General features: G+C 46.7%; 1 protein-coding gene across 5 annotated transcripts in view; it reads right to left on the bottom strand.

Annotated features, from left to right (window-relative positions):
- LOC140212042 (LIM domain-binding protein 3-like) overlaps positions 1 to 19,717 on the bottom strand; it is a 178,416-nt gene that overhangs the window by 28,793 nt on the left and 129,906 nt on the right. For 3 of the 5 annotated variants that reach the window (XM_072282480.1, XM_072282482.1, XM_072282483.1), the window contains 3 exons: positions 16,210 to 16,395; positions 6,014 to 6,142; positions 977 to 1,042 (listed from right to left, as the gene is read on the bottom strand). In XM_072282480.1, coding sequence (XP_072138581.1) covers positions 977 to 1,042; positions 6,014 to 6,142; positions 16,210 to 16,395 — 381 coding nt within the window. The remainder of the gene's footprint in view (positions 1 to 976; positions 1,043 to 6,013; positions 6,143 to 16,209; positions 16,396 to 19,717) is intronic. The other 2 variants (XM_072282481.1, XM_072282484.1) reach the window with 2 other exon arrangements.

Raw genomic sequence — 19,717 nt, 5'->3', positions numbered from 1 at the left:
GCTAATAATGTCAACCACAACAGTTCTTTAAATTAAGAGAGTACATCTATTCTTGGACCTGTTTAGTGCAGGATGAGCTTTCCTCGGAGAGGAAAGTGAACCAGAACGAACTGATAGCTGCCATGAGCATCTCACACTCACCAGTCCATCCTCCCTCCTTTTCTAGTATTTATTCCAGGTTTATTTAAAAAAAACTAGTGGGGACACTGAGAACTCATTAGCAGTAGAATGAGGATGTGTTATATGCAGGTTAAAGCACCATTCCATGTGATCCATTGTTTCAGAGTGCTGAGCGTCCTATCAGATGCATTTTAAACTACCACCCCCCCATGAACTGACCAATGGCAGATCTGGTGCGTATTCTGTAACTGTAAGTTATTTCTGGTACCTCAAGGTTGGAGACAACAGGAAACGATCACCATCCCTGACCTACATCACAGAATCCTACACCCTGATGATACAGGATGCCACAAACGTGACAGACTTAATTTAAATATTCCAAATTTGAGACCCCAAACTGCTGCTGTTCCCCACAGCCTGGTAGATGGACTCTGGTGCGTGTTAGTAAAGAACCAGCTAATTTTTGATGGGAGAATTGCCTGCTACACCAGCGTGCGAGTTGCATCAGAGTTACATCTTTAGAGCAATATTGCCTTTCTGTAGATTGTCATCCTGGAGAGCAAACACAAGTCATTTATAGAATGTCAGTGCAGTTGGATTTGAATTCTGAAAAATCTAAAAATCCGATTGGTACTTTTCAGAACTGAAGTCTCATCAACATTGGGAAAGGAAGAGATTAACATCCTGCTAAATATTAACAGAAACAGCCTTGGTTAATATACCCGAGTTCAAAGAGGAAGCCGGAAGATTGAGAATGCAAGTGCAACGAGAATACTCGGTAACTCTGTTAGTGGGTCAATATCGCATTGCATTAATGCCGTTATCAATCTGCACCCACAAATCTGCAAACATGTACCTAGTCTTTAGGGTGTGAGCAGATTCACTCTGGTAGACAAGAGAGGAAGAAGTCTTCTGCTGCCAGCTGTGTGTAAAAGGATGAAAAAGATATTAAAACAAGAACCCCCACAGTGAGTGAAACATACTGTGCAGTTTCTCCTGTAGAGCAGAGATGGCTGACTTCCGAAAACTCCTTTTGTTAAAATATATTTAACTTACAGAATAATTGTAGAATACAGAAAAACATGAACTATTCTTCATTATGATCTGATTTTATTTGGTCAGAGCAGTATGTACAGGCACCATCTACAACTTACCAATAACAAAAGCAGCTTCAGAATAGCTGGACTGCACACAGACTGTGCTCAAAATTAGAGCGCGACATTTAGTGCTTGGAGCTCTGCAAGTTGAGCTCTGAGCAAAGACATGCACTTCACAGAGCTAAGCCAGCAAGTTCCATCTCCAACCTGCACTCCTATCCTACTAAACAATGTGCGGAGAGCGGATTTATACAAAATTTGCTCTAATGCCTGAGGTTACAAATAATACTTAACTCTATGCTGACTGTATAAAACACTAGTTTCTGAAAATTAAGGGAGCAGTTTTGATTTGTTGTACCTTTGCTTTCCAGTGTACAGTAAGCCTTACCTCTCAAAACGACTGGGTTAACGTGGAATCTCTATGTAAGTTTAATATTGTGAAAAGAACATGTTTATCTTTTGAAATACAGTGGCCCGGGGGGGGGGCGGGCGTCACGTGATGACGTGGGATTGAGACGTGTAAATCCAGCTCTCCCGCAACAAATCAGTAAAGTACCGTTTAAACAAAACAAAGTTAGTAAATATTTTCTGAATACAGTGGCCCAAATGTAAATATCCGACAACGTGAATCACCGTTTTTATTATCACTTGGTTGAAGTGTTGACTAAAGGAATCAAAATGAAAATAAACATTGCTGAAGATTTATAGGATGATAAACTGAGGAATGTTTAAAACTTGCCGCTTGGGCAGGGACTTTATGATGTGAATTAGCCTCCTGTTACAAAACACACATATTATCTGGTGAAACTGATTCACACACTGGTCTGTAATGGATAGCAAATCTTTAGATTAAAGAAACAACTAAAAGGCTAATTAATGGATTTTAACTCTTTCATCTGTGACTTCATTTATGATAAACTCTAGTATCAGTCTTGGCCCACAAGCTGCTGTTTGAGCATTACATTTATGTGACTATTTGAACAACATGGAAATTTAATCCTCAAACAGATCGAGTTTTGCCAAGTCTGGCCAAATGAAATTTGTACTGGATGAAGATTCTTATAAAATAATTTTACACTGGGTCATCAACCATCCTACTATCAATTGAAAGAGCTTGTAATGATTGAGCTTACAGATAGCTTTCTTCCCCTATTCGCATCAGGCTGATTGGGGTGCCCAACAGGAATCTGGGCTGTTCGTCTGATATTAAGGAAGCCTTGGGATACCCATTCCAACACAAAGGTTGAGTCTGTGCCAAATTTCTTGGGCATCTTTTCCTTTATTTACATCAGAGCCCGTTGCTGGGTTAGGGCAATGCTACCATAACCATCCTTTCGATTTGTCATGAAAGTCCTGTTCACAACCACAAGCTGGTGACTCAGATTGGGAATGACCGCCCCTAGCTCAGAGCCAAGTGTCTGCTGCTGTTCTACCTGGGGTTCTGTCCTGGTGATGAATGGACAATGTCCCAACACAAAGCAAATCCCTGGAGGAGATTGTCTTGTATTTGGATTAGATCTAAGCACAAATTCTGAAACTACATTTTAATGAACAGAGAAACAGTATTGGAGAAAGGAACGTAGACGGCAAGGAGACTGTTTCAGTGGTATCCACGGATCCAGCACAAACAACAAAAGCAGATTCCAAAATAATTAGTACAACTTTAAAATCTCATCTGCATTGAAACAAACCCCAGAAAAAACCCACACAGTGCCAGAAATTAAGATCATTCTTAACTGGGTGTTACTGCTGCGAATTAGGCGGAAGGTGTGAGGAGAAGGGGAGAAGCATTTGCTGTTTTCAAACTGTCCACATGAGGAGGGTATATATGGAACATTTATTGTCCCAACAAGGGAAGATTCACTCTGAAATGTGTCAAAATTAACACCTGAAAGAAGACATTTCTGAATATATTTGTTGTTTACAACTGCCTGGTGTTGCAGATATAACACACTCAACATTTTATAACTGTGAGCATCTGACATACTTAATTACAAATATATAAACCTGTCATGTTATAATGATGAACACGAGATTCTGTAGATGCCGGAATTCTCGAGCAACACAGACACAAAATGCAGGGTGAACTCAGCAAACCAGACAGCATCTATGGAGGGGGATAAACAGTCGACTTTTTGGGCCGAAGCCCTTCATCGGGATTGGAAAGGAAGGGACAGAAACTAGAATAAGAAGGTGGGGGAGAGGGAAGAGTATAAGCTGGCAGGTGATAAGTGAAACTAGGTGAGCGGGAAGGTGGGTGAGTTGGGGAGGGAACGAAGTAAGAAGCTGTAAGGTGATAGGTGGAAGGGGGAAAGGGCTGAAGAAGGAATCTGATTGGAGAGGACAGTGGACCATAGAAGAAAGGGAAGGAGAGGGGAACCAGAGGGAGGTGATGGAAAAGAGAAGGGGGAGAGGGGACCCAGAACAGTGAATGGAAAAGAGAAAAAGGGGAGGGAGAGAAATTACCGTAAGTTAGAATCAATGTTCGTGCTATTAGGTTGGAGGCTACCCAGATGGTATTTGAGGTGTTGCTCCTGAGTTGTGGCCTCATCATGGTAGTAAAATGAGAATGGGAAGTCAATTTGAAATGGGTGGCCACTGGGAAAATGGAGCTCATCAAAATGGTCCTCCAATCTATATCGATCTAACTGACATAGAGGAGGTTGCACAAGGATCACCAGATACAATTGATGACCCCGAGAGGCTCGCAGATGAAGTGACACCTCACCCGGAGGGACAGTGTGGGGCTCTGAGTGGTGGTGGAGGGGCAGGTGTAATGATACCTCAGTGCCAAGGCAGCCAGGATGGTTCAGTTACAGGGTGACAAGTCTACACCATCAGTTTCCATTGTGAGCACTGACACAAGAAGATCCGACAGAGAACATTTATAAACAAAAGAGATGTTAAAGTGAAGAGAAAGGTATCCCGAGCCACACACAAAATTCTGGAGACTCATAAGAAGTCACTTGGCCCAAAACGTCAACTGTTCATTTCACCCCCATAGATGTTGCCTGACCTGCTGAGTTCCTCCCGCATTTTGTGTGTTAATCCAGATTAAGACCATAGACACAGGAACAGAATTAGGCCATTTGGCCCAATGAGTCTGCTTCACCATTCTATCATGGCTGATTTATTATCCCTCTCAACCCCATTCTCCTGCCTTCTCCCCATAACCTTTGACACCCTTACTAATCAAGAACCTATCAACGTTTGCTTTAAATACACCCAATGACTTGGCCTCCACAGCCATCTGTGGCAATGAATTCCATAGAGATACCATTCTTTGGCAAAAGAATTCCTCATCATCTCTTTTCTGTGCCCTCTGGCACTATTGGAAACATCCCCACTCTATACAGATCAGGCCTTTCAACATTCTATAGGTTTCAATGAGATTTTCCCCTCAACATTCCATACTCTTGCCAGTACAGGCCTCAAACCATCAAATGCTCTTCATATGTTAACCCTTTCATTCCTATGACCACTCTCATAAACCTCTTCAATGCAAGCACATCTTTTCTTAGCTATGGGGCCCAAAACTGTTCATGATGTCCAGCATCTCGGGTCTCTCTCGTGTCCTAAAGAGATACCCTGGTTCAATCCCTGGTGCTTTTTCAACTTGTTTCACCTGAAGGCAACGTAGCATGGAGAGCGGAAACGTTGTCCTCCATGTTCTTTCCAGGATTACCCCCATCCCTTTTGCCCAACTCACTCTCTAACGAGGGCAGGTTCTGTCTCTCCTTATTCCTTACTAGCATGTCGCTTTTCTCCTGCAGTGCCCAAGCTGGCGTCAAAGGGGTAGGGTTGTGGGGGCAGATACCATGAAGGACAGGCTCTGGGCAGCCTAGTTTTTGACCACCTACGAGAGGGGGCTTTACCTATAGAGGAGGAAATGTAGATGGTGAAATATGCTACGGGACAATTTGTTGATTATTTTTATGTCATTGCATTGATTTAATGGGATTAGAGACACTGGAATTAAAAGATATTTGGGCAGGTATATGGATAGGAAAGCTGTAGAGCAGCGGTTCCCAACCTTTACGTCATGGAGTCTACCACTAACCAAGGGGTCCGTGGATCCTAGGTTGGGAACCCCTGGTTTAGAGGGATATGGCCTTAAAGTGGGCAGATGGGCTTCTTGGTCAGTATGGATCCATTAGGCCGAATGGCTATTTCTGTGCTGTATTACTCCATGACTCCAGAGGTGTAAGGCCACAGATCCCACGTGCTCGAAAACAAACTAATAGCTGTAAGCACTACCGGGCCCCCCTACCTGTTATAACTGGCTCGGGGATCCTGGAAAAAGCACGATTTCTTTGGTGGGGCAGGGGGTTCTCCTGGTCTCCCTCCGTTAACTCTGCCCAAGAGCTGGGAAGTCACAGCAGGGACTGGGAGAAATCCCCAGCCCATCTCTGAGCTGCAACCTCCCTTCACTCAGTCAAACTGTGGAGCCCCAGGCAGGATCGCACAACCCCTCCACTTCAACAGGACTGTGTGTCACACTGCAGACTCAAACATGATCGTGCTCTCAGACTGGTGAGCTGGGCTGGAATCCACACAAGAAATGGAAGCACCTTCAGTCCAAGAAACTGCACAATATCTGCAACACACCAATTAATGTCTCAGCACACAGCAATGCTCATTTTCTATGTTCATTCCAGATAGAATTCAGGATGAATTCCCCAACTTTTTATATTGACATTCCTTGGGCTTGCTATCCATTTAAAAATCCATGTTTATCCGTATATGCTCTGCACATGTGGCCTTTTGCAGGATTAGTCTCCACGGATTCATGGTACCTCGGCTTGGCTTTTCCCGGAGGAATGGAACTGGGTCGGGTTCGTTTGGGCAAAAAGGACGTGTTGATAAGTGGAGTGATACGAATCGCCTCCAAGGCAGTCCTTGGTTTGGCCGGCTCGGCATCGAATCTACCCCACAAAGAATTTTAGAAAAACACATATTATGAAGATGATATTTTTCGACATTTGCTGACACAGATGCCTGTCCGGTTCTACGCTGGGTTGAAACCTCTCCTTACCTGTGAGCTCAGACAGTGAGAGTTGCTGGGACGATTTCGCCAAGGACAGTGTCTGACCAGTGGCCCCGGCCAGCAGAGGGAGGTGCGTTGGATCAATAGCAGGAAGCTCTGTCAGCTCCGCTTATGTATGGCCAAGCCCACCAGATGCTGGTCAAGTCAATGATTCTCCAAGGGATGCTGACCAGATGTTGTAATCAGTGACCAAACCAGGGTTACCAACCAGATGTTGTGCCCCAGTGACTCACTCAGGGGTAACGTCCAGCTGTTGTAACAGCAACCAGAACAGGATTACCAACCAGATGTTGTGCCCCAGTGGCTCACTCAGGGGTAACGTCTGGATGTTGCACACCAGTAGCTGTCACAGCCAAGGTCATTAACCCACCAAAGACAGGCGCTCAGAGTAGAGTGACCCTCCCCCTCATGAGGGGTTCTGCATCCTCCACAAGGCTTCTCCCCAGCTCTCTGCCCCCACCAGCTAACAAAGGCTCCTGTATGTTTAACATCTCTTCACAAACAACCACCACCTAAAGAACAGCTTACAACAGGATGTGAGCAGAACACTTGCTTGATTTGAATTAAAGGTTTGAATTAACGGTAATTAAGGGTTTATGAGGAAAAGGCAGGTAGGTGGAGATGAGTCCATGGCCAGATCAGCCATGATCTTATTGAATGGTGGAGCAGGCTCCATGGGCCAGATGGCCGACTCCTCCTCCTATTTTCTATTTCTTGTGTTCTTATGTTGATTTGCATTATATAAGGGCAAGGTAAGAGAAAGCTTTTAAGAAATTTGGCCACAAACTTTGTGTACCAAGTGTGACAGTACCAAGATGGGTGGAGGAGCAGGTAGTTTTGAGGAAGCTAGACAGGCTACAAAAGAACTTAGACAGATAAGGAGAATGGACAAAGAAGTGGCAGATGGAGTACAGTGTCTTATCTAAGAAAAGGATGTGCTGACATTGGAGAGGGTTCAAGGGAGGTTCACAAAAATGATTCCGGGATTGAAAGGCTTATCATGAGGAGCATTTAACGGCTCTGGGCCTTACTGGAATTCAGAAGAGTGGGGGGGGGGGGGGGGAATCTCGTTGAAACCTACTGAATGTTGAAAGCCCTCAATAGAGTGGACGCGGAGGAGTCTAAGACCAGAGGGCACAGCCTCAGAATAGAGGGCCGTCCATTCAGAATGGAGATGAAGAGGAATTCCTTTCGCCAGAGAGCGATGATTCTGTGGAATTTGTTGCCATAGGTGGCTGTGGAGGCCAAGTCATTGGATATATTTAAGGCAGAGGGCGATAGATTCTTGATTAGTCAGGACATGAGGGACATGGGGAGAAGGTGGAGATTGGAGCTGAGAGAGAAATGGATCAGCCTTGATGAAATAGTGGATCAGGCCTGATGGGCCAAATGGCCTAATTCTGCTCCTATTTCTTATATGCTCTAAATAACGCAATTTCCATCCTTGAAATACAACACACGTGTTATTTGGTAAAGCAGCCGCTCTGCCCGAGACTGTTGTGGACACAGCTCAACACATCACATCATGGAAAGCATTCCCTATGGTCTCTGTCTAAACTTCTCACTGCCCCAGTAAAGCAGCCTGCATAATCAAAGACCCCACCGGCCCCAGCCCTTCTTTCTTCTCCCCTTTCCCAGCAGGCGGAAGATACAAAAGCCTGAAAACATATACCACCAGGCTCACGGACAGCTTCTCCCATTTTGTGCTGAGGCTATTGAATGGTTCCGCAGTGTGATAAATTGGACTCTTGACCCCACAATCTATCTCGTCTTGCTCTTGTGCCATATTTTTTTTACCTGCACTGCCCTTTTCTGTAGCTGTTGCACTTTATTCTGCACTCTGTTATTGTTTTAGCTTGTTCTACCACATCACACTGTGGAATGATTTCATCCGTATGAAGACTAGCTTTCCACTGCATCTTAGTACATGTGACAGTAATAAAACCAACACACTTGGAGAACCTCTGGCAGCAACATTTGCATCAATTATCAATGCCACTAACACCACTGATTATCTGTGGCCTTCGGACTTTTGACCACCCTGATCCATCAAAACAGGAATACGAACACAACCAGCAGCGTTAGAGCAAAAGCCCTCAGCGGGAACATTAGCTTAAAGAAAAGTCATAACTTCGCTGCATTTTCTAGAGAATAAATATTTTCTAATTTATCAATAAAAGTAATTTGTTGTTTACTTAAGAACAGTGCTATTTAAGGGTGATTGCTCCCACAATTAATTGGGAGTAGGGCATCTGACAGACTGTTTACAACATGGTCACATTTTTGAAAACTGACAGTGCTCTTTAGTCCCCTTCCCACAGATCTGGTTCCACTGGGTAAAGGGAGGGGGTGGTACCTTGCTGGTGGACCACCCCGTGGACAGCGGTTGATGCCAAATGTGCAAGAGTCCATGGAACAGGAGGGTGACAACATCGGGCAGACTGATTCTGGCAGAGCTAATGTCAGAAGGAAGGGATACGAGAGCCCTGGCATGTTGGCAGGATGCCAGTCACACAGCCCACACCTCCCTCTCAATGGGTAGATGGCTGCCGCCCCACCAGCTCCCTGAGAGCTTTAAAGGTTTCTAAATCAGCCTCTGCTCCCATTATATAAGCAAGTATATCCCTGCACATTTTTAAAGCTGTGTGTTCCTGTGCACAACCAGGCCGAGTTTCCTCGTGAACCTTCTCGATTGTTGAGGAGTACAGCAACCTTGCTGCATAACTCAACAAGCCTGAGATCCATGGAGATTTTGGACAGGATGGGCTGATCACCAGATTCTGCATCAGTGAGGCAGCCGTGCTCTGCAGTACTGTATTTCTGCCACTGGGTGGCGTCGGCGCCACACAGCAGCACCACTGACACAGACAGGGTGCTGCAGACCCCGAAGGCTGGGGAGTTGATCAGCACTGGCACAGGCAGAGTGAACCCGACGTTCATACTGGGCCATGCACGACTGCTGAAAGGGCCACCACTGCATGAAACCACAGTGCATGGAGGCCAAAGCATGGTACACCACACTGCAGAACTTTCTTCATTCAATCACAGCAGAGCCACCCAGGGGTGCAGTCGTAGCCGCAGCGCTCTGGAACACGTCCGGCACCTCTTTAAGAAAAAAGCCGAAATAAACAAGCTAATTAATTAGATGCCGCCCCAGGTGATTTGAGTATCTCAGAAACTGCTGATCTGGGATTTTTACGCACAACAGACTGGAGTTCACAAAGAATGGTGCCAAAAAAGAAAACCAGCGAGTGGATTTAACACGATGTTTTCGCTCATGGAACAGCCACTCACTGGATTTTTTTTTGGCACCATTCTTTGTAAACTCCAGAGCCTGTTGTGCGTAAAAATCCCAGGAGATCAGCAGTTTCTGAGATACTCAAATCACCTGGGGCGGCACCTAATTAATTAGCTTGTTTATTTTGGCTTTTTTCTTAGAGGGGTGCCGGACGCGTTCCAGAGCGCTCCGGCTATGACTGCACCCCTGGAGCCACCAGAGGGAAACAAGGAAGTAAAATATAAACTTCCAGAGGAACTCAGAGGGTCAGGCATTATCCGTAGGGGCAGAGGGATGGTTGACATTTCGGATCGAGACCCTGCATCAGGAGTGACAGTGCAATGGGGGTAAGGCTGGTATAAAGAAGTAAGGGGATGGGATGAGGCAGAGGGTGGTAGCCAATAGATGGTACCAAATTGGGTGGGGGTGGTGAGATTACCTGTGGGAGACAGACGGAAAACAAGGAAGTCTTAGCTGCAGGTTGTAAGGTAGTTGTGGGGGGGGAAGGACAAGCGAAGGGAGGGGTGAGTGACGGGTCAGGGGATTATGTGTGGGGGAGGGCGCTAAGAAGGAGGATTTATCTGGGGCTGTGAGTAGAGTTGGGGACTCCATGGGCCCCGTCCATCGGAGAGTCAGGGCAGGAAACCCTGTAGAGTTGAGCAAATGGACGTCACAATAGATTTTGGCCCCCTGATAAGGTCATCGTTGACCTCCCAGCATTATCCCCTCCTCTCCTGCTTCTCCCACTGAAATTCCACCTCTGCTGCACACTTGGGTTGAATTACGTGATGGAAATTCTGGTCCCTTGCATCAGGATTTGAAATTGAACTCATGCTGTATCTGGGCAGGAGACCGAGATGGGAATACTTCTGGTTAAGGAGCCTTTCTATCAGCACAGAAGTCCCAGTGATGTGCATCAAGTAGCCTTGTCCGACACTTGTTTCACCAGCATCCCCTCTGAGAACTCTTCACCCCCAATCTGACATCAGACTTGGCACACTGCCCCCAACCTCTCTGTTCTGCTCTCTGCTGCAGCCTTGTGCTTGCTGAAAGTTCATGATCCTTCTTCAAGAATCCACAGTTAAAATATTTTGACACACATTGTTAAATCTGATGTTCACAATAAGAGCAGCAATCCAGGGATTTGCAAGCTGTTTGATCACAGACTCCAGGCTGGAGCCTGTGTGTTTACATGTGGCAAGAAATCATTTTATCCGGATTTTTCAGAATTTACTAGGTAAATGAATGTTTGATTTTCATCAAATGGGGTCTTGCTCTTCACTCGATGTGACTTTCTCCAAGGACGTCCCACACTTCCTGCCAATACACAACCCCAGCTCTCTGTTGATTTGTTTACAACTACTGTTCCTTCAGATCCACTGACAACCACCCTAAGAACAGGCAATAATCCAGCTTCTCGATCCAAATCAAACTAAAGATTAGATGAGTCTTGGTCAGTCAGAAGCCACTTCGATCTGGGGAGGAGATCCTATTGTGGCCTTCAACTGAGAGTGAGTGACAGACATTCTTAGCTCCAGGAAATGGTGGAACGTACCCAAGCACCCCTTCGCACTGAACAAGCTCTGCTGAGTGTCCCTTCCATTACATTACCGGCTCCCTCTTTTGAGACTCGCCCATGGTCCACAGCACCCAGTAGGAAAGAACCACAGGTGTTAACAGGACAGACTCCATCAGTACGCTGCGATTCCTAAACTAGGTGCTTTGGTTGCTGGAGGATGTCACCGTAGATCTCCTCAGGGTCTCGGGTGAAACCGCCTTCAGTTGCCTTGTTAATGACTGTCCATCCATTGTGAGATCCAGTACGAGCCAAAAAACCACAGATGATGCACTGGACGTTCCCATCTGTAGTAAGGGCAGCAACATCTGTGCCACATTAGCCCTGGGCCAGTAACAAATGGACCCGCGGCACGCAGTGGCCATCTCCACTCACTCCTGTCACTCAATTACTACCACCAGGGAGGAGGTACAGGAGTCTGAGACACACTCAGCATTTCTGAAGGGACCTTCCTCCTCCGCCATCAGATTTCTGAATGGTCCATGAACTGCCGAACCTCACTATTCCTCATTTGAACTATTTACTGTCATTTATAGCATTTAAAAAATTCCTCCAGCTGCTACTAAACAACGAATTCAGTCACAGTCACACACTCCAATAATTCCGCACCCACGCTGCTTAGGGTGGTACCCCAAGCAATCAGCGAACAAGTTCAAGTTTAATTGTCATTCAACCTTACATGAATACAGCCAAACAAGACAGCGTTACTCTGGGGCCAAGCTGCAAACCACAATACTAACAGTCATACACAGCACAAGGCACATATAGCACATAAAAAGTAGCAAGCACATATAAATAGTAGTAAAATGCAGTCACGCCAAAAAAATTATAGTCCAAGTCCCTGAGTCTTTGCAGGTCGCAGCAGTCTGTAGCTGAACACAATATAGCCAGTCTTCTGCCGAGTGAACACTGGGGGCAGCACAGAGTCCAGCACAGATGCTGTGCCACACGGCCTCCAGCACTCGGTGGAGCGCAGCAAATCTGGCACCTCCCCCTGGGTGGCTGCAAACTGGCAACATCACGGCTTGAGGCCTAGTCCTTGCTACATTCGAGGTCACACGGCTGCCCCACCATTTGACAATAAGCCGATGAATTGGACGCAGCATTTCACACCAGTAATGTCCAACAGGATCTTGCAATCACCATAAAAACGGCCAAGATGATCACTCGCTGTTAGACTGAACTCCTCCTTCGTGCAACAGTGCCTTTCTGACGCAGGCAGTTTCACGGTCCCCACCAAGTCCAGCTCCTTCAGTTTCTCCGTCTATGAGCAAATCGCTGATGGGAGTAGACCTGCAGTACTTTAAGTTCTTAATGTCCAGCAGGGCCTTGCAATTGTGAAAAATATGTTTAAAAACACACCTTTGATTGCACCCGCTCCAGAGTACTGGTGTGGGGTTTGGTAGTGGAGAGTCAGAGAGCTGGGAGTCACTCCCATTTGAGTATTTTATTTCATTTCATTTAGAGGTACAGCACGGAATAGACCCCTTTGGACGCGCTGCCCAACAACCCCCGATTTAACCCCAGCCTAATCATGGGACAATTTACAGTGACCAATTAACCTACCGACTGGTACGGCTTCGGACCGTGGGAGGAAACCGGAGCTCCCGGAGGAAACCCACGCAGTCCACAGGGAGGGCGTAGTAACTCCTTGCCGAACGGCGGGATTGAACTCTGAACACCGACGCCCCCGAGCTGTGCTAACCGCTACGCTTCCGTGGCACCCAGGTTCTGCTGTGGTGACTTTTCTCCTGCGACAGTGGTTGGCACAAGGTGACACGGGCTGATGCACAGGAGATGAGGGCAAGTGAAGTACCCAGCTCGTGAAGAGACAGGGCAGTGACAGAAGCAGGAGACTGCCACGTAACCCCAGAGCCAAGCGTGAGTGAAGCAAAGACAAATGTAGCCACTCTGCGGACACAGAACTGAGAGGGAGACAGAATCACCGGTATGAACACACAACACACCATGAGCACAGCAACACGGTAACATCAGCACATCCAGACTGACAATGTCTGAATTTTCAAGAGTTCAGTTGCTCATTCTGTCCACTGTCCGGTGTTGTTCTGAGTGTAAGTCCTGCCCGACTGCACCACGTCCTCGGCAACCGCCCTTTCTATCCCGGGATCAACGTGTGCATCTCAACCCTCCCTTCAAACAGTAATGTCCAGCTGCTGGCCTGAATGCTGCCTGCCCACGTTAAATCCCACACGTGTTTCTGCAACACACTGCCCAGTTAACACAAAGACACAGCCATGTCTTTCACGTTGCCCTGGTCTAAGCCACTTGTTACAGACCACGCACCCACATTTCTCTCCGACCACCACTGCCTCATCCACATCCCCGAACCTTCTCACCAGGGTAAACAACAGGCTCTGGCATGGTCTTTGCCTACTTCGCCACACCATAACCCCGATTCCAGGCACTTCGACAACGGGGTAAGTCTGCCCCGAGTCTGCAGGAAAACGTCAACGGACAGCTGCGGAAACAGACCTCAGCGCATCTGGTGCTGCCTGGAGTTACTGTGCTTACTGAGTACTGGCAGACACTGGAGGGGCAAGTATCATGCAAAGCCAAAGAGGCAGAGGGTTCGGTGAGAGAGTCAGAGAGGATCCGCATGCTGGGCAGCAGACAGCAGAGCAGACCCAGCTTCAGAAAGCCCTTCACACCGAGCGCTAAAGCAATCAGACAAAGAGAAAACACTGGCACCATCTGTTGGAAAGAGTCCATCTGTCAATCAGCTTATCCCCATGGCAATCCTGGCCACACCCCTTGTCCTCTCCATCCTCCACTACCCTCTCTGTAATTTAGATCCACCTTGTTGTTTTTTTTAAATGCTTTCCCAGTCCTGATGCAGGGTTTTCAACCTGAAGGACTGTCTGTTTCTCTCTCCACGGATGCTGCCTGACAGTGCTGGCTGTTCCAGCATTTTCTGCTTTTGCTTTAGATTTTCAGAGTCTGCTGATGTTTGGATTCGCGCACACAAACACACAAGTTCACCAAAGAACCATCAACACATCCCCAATGCTACATGAGTGTCTATTCTGGCCCAACTTAACCAAACTGTCTCTCACCAATAACGCTGTGAGTTAGGGTCAGAGACAGATACACCACAGAGACAGGCCGCGTCAACCATTTACACTAATTCTATATTAATCCCATTTATTGTTCTCCCCACATCTCCATCTGGGTTCTGCCAATCACCTACGCACAGGATAATTTTACACCTACCAACCCTCACATTTTCGTGACGCGGGAAGAAACTGGAGTGTCTGCGGCCACAGGGAAAACACGCAAGCTCCGCCCTGACTGCACCCACGGTCAGGATTGAACCCAAGTCTCCGGAGCTGTGAGCTACCGGCTCCACCCACTGTGCCGTTCAGTGAGAAGACGACCGTCGTCACAGAGCCAAACAGCAGGAAAACAGGCTCTACAGCTCCATCGACCACCCACATGCATTAATCCTACTCATTTCATTCTTCCCACTTTCCTATGAACTCCCCCGGCATTAACAAAAACCTTTTCAGAGTTATCAAACAAAAAAGTTCCACTGTTGGACTCTCAGGTTTGATTCTGCACTGATAAGATGTCAAGTGCAGGAGAAAGCTGGAGAGCTAACAGCGTCAACAACAGACGCTTGGCACCTTGGTTCCAAATGAAGAATTATAGGTCAGAGGAGAGAAGAGAGAGTCTTATGTTTCCAATGAGACTGCAGGGTAGGGTTAAATTTATGAAGCATTCTGAAATGCTGAGGTTTAATAGAGTTGGGGAGTCTGTGGCCTTAGACCTAACATAGTTGTAGAAGAGTGGAAGGAGATTGGAAAACTTCCAGAGCAGGGAATGTTTCAACACAGGAATACCAGGGAACTGAGGAATGTGCAAACAACTGGAATAGATTAGGAATAAAGTAAAGAGAGGAGGGAAGGGATTAGTTCCGGACTGTTCTAATAAAGCCAAGTATTATAAACTATTAGAAAATGTTCCAGAACCTGCAGATGAAGAATAAACAGGGAATTCCTTGGGGAGAAATGGTCAGGATAGAATTTATCCAAAACATACCAGACTTGTTTCTGAGCTAGGATCCTCCAACAGGACAACCACCCAGCAGCCTTCAACACAAAGCAACTCTCCAAGAATGCTCTCTGCTTGCCTCCTGCAGGGGAGGGATGCTGAACCACATTCGCGAGGGACAGCCCACCTGTACACGAACCACCAAGAGCCACGGATAAAACTCCCGGATCATGCGAGGGCTCAAGAAAGACATGGCATCCCGTCACAGGGGTTGAGTTAGTTGGGGCTGGGCCTGGGGCCTCAGTGTCTACAGGAGATCTCAGGACCAAGTGAGGCTGCTTGAGCTGCTGCTGGGGGTGGAAGAGGGTTCCATCTAAGACCCCTCACCTCCTCTCTTTGTAGAGGTGAATTGATAAGAGGCAGAGATAGACTGGACAGCAGAGACTTTTTTCCAGGCTGGAAATGGGCATAATTTCAAGGTGATTGGAGGAAAGCATAATATGTCTGATGTAGGTTTTTGTTACACAGAGAGTAGTGGGTGCGTGGAACACAATGCCGGGGGTGGTAGAGGACATTTAAGAGACTCCTAGGTAGGCACACAGATGAAGGAAAATGGAAAACGGGGAGGGAAGGGTTAGAATGATCCAGAGTAGGCGACGAGGTCAGCACAACAGTGGGCCGAAGGGGCTGTACCGTTCCGTGTTCTATGTTTTATCCCACCTTTCTCTGCTGTTTCAACAGCATCCTCTCACAACAGCCAGCTGTGCATGAACCCTCCAGCTTATCTCCACAGGAGATGCTCGTAACTATACTTGGTGTTTTAGCCTTGAATGGAAGTTTAAATAAGGGAAATTTGACCTAAACTTTGTACCCCCAACATTTTATACAGATATGGCTGATTCCGACTGCTCTAACAAATCCTCCATTTACCCCACATCTGCAGGGATGTTACATAAATCCACGTCCGTCAAGGACTACTGTACTGGCTCACGCATGCGGCTGAGCAGACAAGGATAAGGGGTTAGAGGGCCGGGGGAACACACAAGCATCACATCAGGACCAGCCCTGAAGCGTCGGATACCTTTGCCGAGCAGGCGAGGCGGGAGCAGCGGCACGATCCTGATTGGCGGCGGCGGCAGCAGTAGGCGGAGACATGGGCGACGTCATCGGGTTAGCTACAGCGGGTTGGCCGGCCGGAGCAGAGGGCGTGGCCGAGTGCGCGGAGCCGAGCGGCGACCAGGCGGCCTGCGCATGCTCGATCGGCGTACTGCTCCCGATAGCGGAAGGGAGAAAAACACACAGCGTTAAATCAGTCTCAGTGCCCACCCACCCGGTCTCCGAGAGTGGGGCCAATTCTGAAGGAAGGCCAGCTGAACAACGTAGCATTAGTATGGCCTGAGGGAGAGGCAGCAATGATTAGACCATAAACCATTAGTTTAGAACATGTACATCTCACTCCCAGTGAGAAAGGTCCATCCATTGGATGCTTTGAGTTTTATAAGCCGCTTCTACACCGCTCTCTTACCCTGTTAACAGTGTTCATGAGAGGGAACAACAGCCTAATGGATTTGCAAAGTGATTGTGAGCAAAAACAAAACCCCTTGGAAAACCGAATCACAGAAGCGGGATGCAACCAACAATCTCAGTCAGGGCAGACCCACTGGCAGAGGCTGGACATCGATTCACATTCGATACGAGAGGGGTCAGCAACTGCAGTGGAAGGTTCAGTAACAAATACGGACTGTTTAGATAAAAGCCCACGGGATCATTGGAGTCTGTGTGGGCGGGGGGGACGACTAGAGAGCGTGTCCTGTGAGGAGCGGATAACAGACGCTGTAATAAAGACATTAAGTCATTAGTAAATATTTTTTAAAAATCACAAGAAAAAGCGGCTGCTGAACAGAACAGCAGAAACTGCTGGGAATACAAGCAGGTCAGGCAGCAACTGTGAAACAGTCAACACTTCCGGTTGAAGGCATATTTTAACTGGCTTCATTTTGTTAAATGTTTACACAACATTATTTTCGGAACGTTTTAAGCTTCATAATTAAACTTTAGTGGGTTGATATATTCTGGGCCAGCTTTCCATATGGAGTCTGGGTTAGACAGAAGAAACTCTGACCGCAATCAGCAGAGGTTCCTGTGCAGGGACAGGCAGTATTTCCCTGGAAATCAACCTCTTTCCCTTCCCATCACTCCCGATTATCTGTTATTGAAACTGGGCCTGATTTACCAAGGATTAATTGTCAAAGACCAGAATTTCAACAGAACAGAACTGGGAAAATCCTTGCATAGATCCCAGAGCATACAAATTCCATCTCTCTCCCACAGACACTACCTGACCGGTTGAATGTTTCCAGCATTTTCTGGTTTTTGTTTCAGATTTCCAATGTCTGATGTTTGTTGATTTTCAGTTAAATGGGAATGCTATAATCCCACAGTTTTTAAACCCTTACAAAGATCACTGGTTTCTGTAATTGGATTTAAAGTATTATTAACAAGTACACATAAATCAAAACTTCTCGTTATTGAACATGCAGAAGACAGCGTGGGAAGAGCTCATGAGACCTTCCCCTTTCTGTGAAACACCCATTACAGCTGGCAATCGAAAATATTTGTGCTTCTCCCCCCATTTAAAATAACTCACTACAATCCTTAACACTGTAGATACTGATTCAAATTTACTTCTGGCATTCTTTCATACACACTGCTGAGGGTTTGAGGGGAGTGGTTTTTCAGGCCTGATGCCGTTTGAAATAGGGTAACAGAGCTGGGTGATTTGTCCACAGCAGTGGGAACTGCTGTACGCAAGTTCCAGTACTCTTTAGAATTGAGCTTCTGATAACAGGTCCAAGTGACCAGGACGACCCCCGTCCCACCGTAACGGCAGGAACCAGTAACTCCTGGAACCTAATGTAACCACTGCGGCTTCTCTGACCTTACCTATTGGTTCTTCCCTTGAGCTGATACATTCACACGTGTGTAGGAGTTTGCAACAGACAGACCCTTGCCCACAGTACATGTGAGGGACGATACCTCACACAACAGTACACATGTGAGATGGTAGCTCATCCACAGAACATACGTGAAGAACAGAACCTCATCCACAGTACACAGAGACAGTATCTCAGCCTCAGTACATTAATTAGAAAATACTTTACAGTCTGAGTAAGACATAACATGCAAATCAAATGCTGCTCCAAGCATCAGACTGGGAAATAAAACTGTTCACTCAGTCTACATTCCCTTGTGACCTGAGCATAGATGCAAGAACCACTGCTACCGTACATCACATAACTGTCAGCAACCTGCCCAAACTAAAACAGAGAACGAGCGGAAAGGGAGGGAGACAGAGAAAGAGCGAGAGTGGGTGAGGAGGGAGAGAGAAGATGGGTAGGGTGGGAAGGACGGAGAGGAGGAGAGAGAGAGAGAGAGAGTGAGAGAGCAGAAAGAGAAAGGGGGAAAGAGTGCTAAAGTGAAGGGAAAGAGATTAAGAGGGAGAATATGACAAAGAGTACAAAAGAAATATAGAGAGCACGAGTGGGAGAAAACCACACACACACTCACTCACAATGAGGGACAGTGCCTATGCATTACCTGCTTTCAGCCAACTCAGAGTTGTGCTCCATTGGGTTACCAAGGTGAGGGAGGTGGATGAAGGGCCAAGAAGCAGTGAAACAAGATTTACAAATCAACCAAAACTCCTGATAAACAAAGCTCTTAAAACTGGCTCCTACTGGGTGAGTAACAATGGAATATTTCTTTGGATGGTACAACAGCTCAAGGGCACCAGCTGTCTGATCCCTTCATGTGCAACAGAGGGGTATGATAGACGATGAACAATAAATCTCAGTTTCTCAACAGAGTTTGACTGAATCACAAAAGGTTTCAGGAGCTGATAAATGACACAACTTTCTGAGCTGGTGAGAGATGAAATCTCCTATCTGATTGGAATGATTGACTCGGTACAGTGACCACAATAAACCAGCACAGAAGGGTCCTCTCCAACTCCAGGCACTTCCCAGCAGGGCAGAGTTTAGTGGCCATAAGACATAGGAATAGAATTAGGCCATTTGGCTAATCCAGTCTGCTCCTCCATTCCACCATCCCTCTCAATCCCATTCTCCTGCCTTTTCCCTGAAACCTTTGATTTTCTGACTAATCAAGAACCAATCAATCTCCGCTTTAAATATAATCAATGACTTGGCCTCCACAGCCGTCCGTGGCAATGAATTCCACAGATTCACCTCCCTCTGGTTAAAGAAATTCCTCCTAATCTCTGTTCTAAATGGACATCCTCTGTTCTGAGGCTGTGCCCTCTGGTCCTAAACTCGCATCTTCACTACGTCCACTCTATCTAGGCTGTTCAACATTTGATAGGTTTCAATGAGATCCCCCCTCATTCTTCTAAACTCCAGAAAGTATACGTCCAGAGCCAGCAAATGCTCCTTAACCCTTTCATTTCTAGAATTGTTCTTGGTAACCTCCTCTGCACCCTCTTCAATGCTAGCACATCTTTTCTTAGGTAAGGGGCCCAAAACTGCTCACAATACTTCTTCAGTCCTGCTGAAAGGTCTCGGCCCGAAACG

This window comes from Mobula birostris, chromosome 18, assembly GCF_030028105.1.
Source record: "Mobula birostris isolate sMobBir1 chromosome 18, sMobBir1.hap1, whole genome shotgun sequence".
Classification (NCBI taxonomy): Eukaryota; Metazoa; Chordata; class Chondrichthyes; order Myliobatiformes; family Myliobatidae; genus Mobula; species Mobula birostris.
The sequence above is the reverse complement of the archived record's forward strand: the minus strand, read 5'-3'. Positions and strand labels throughout refer to the sequence as shown.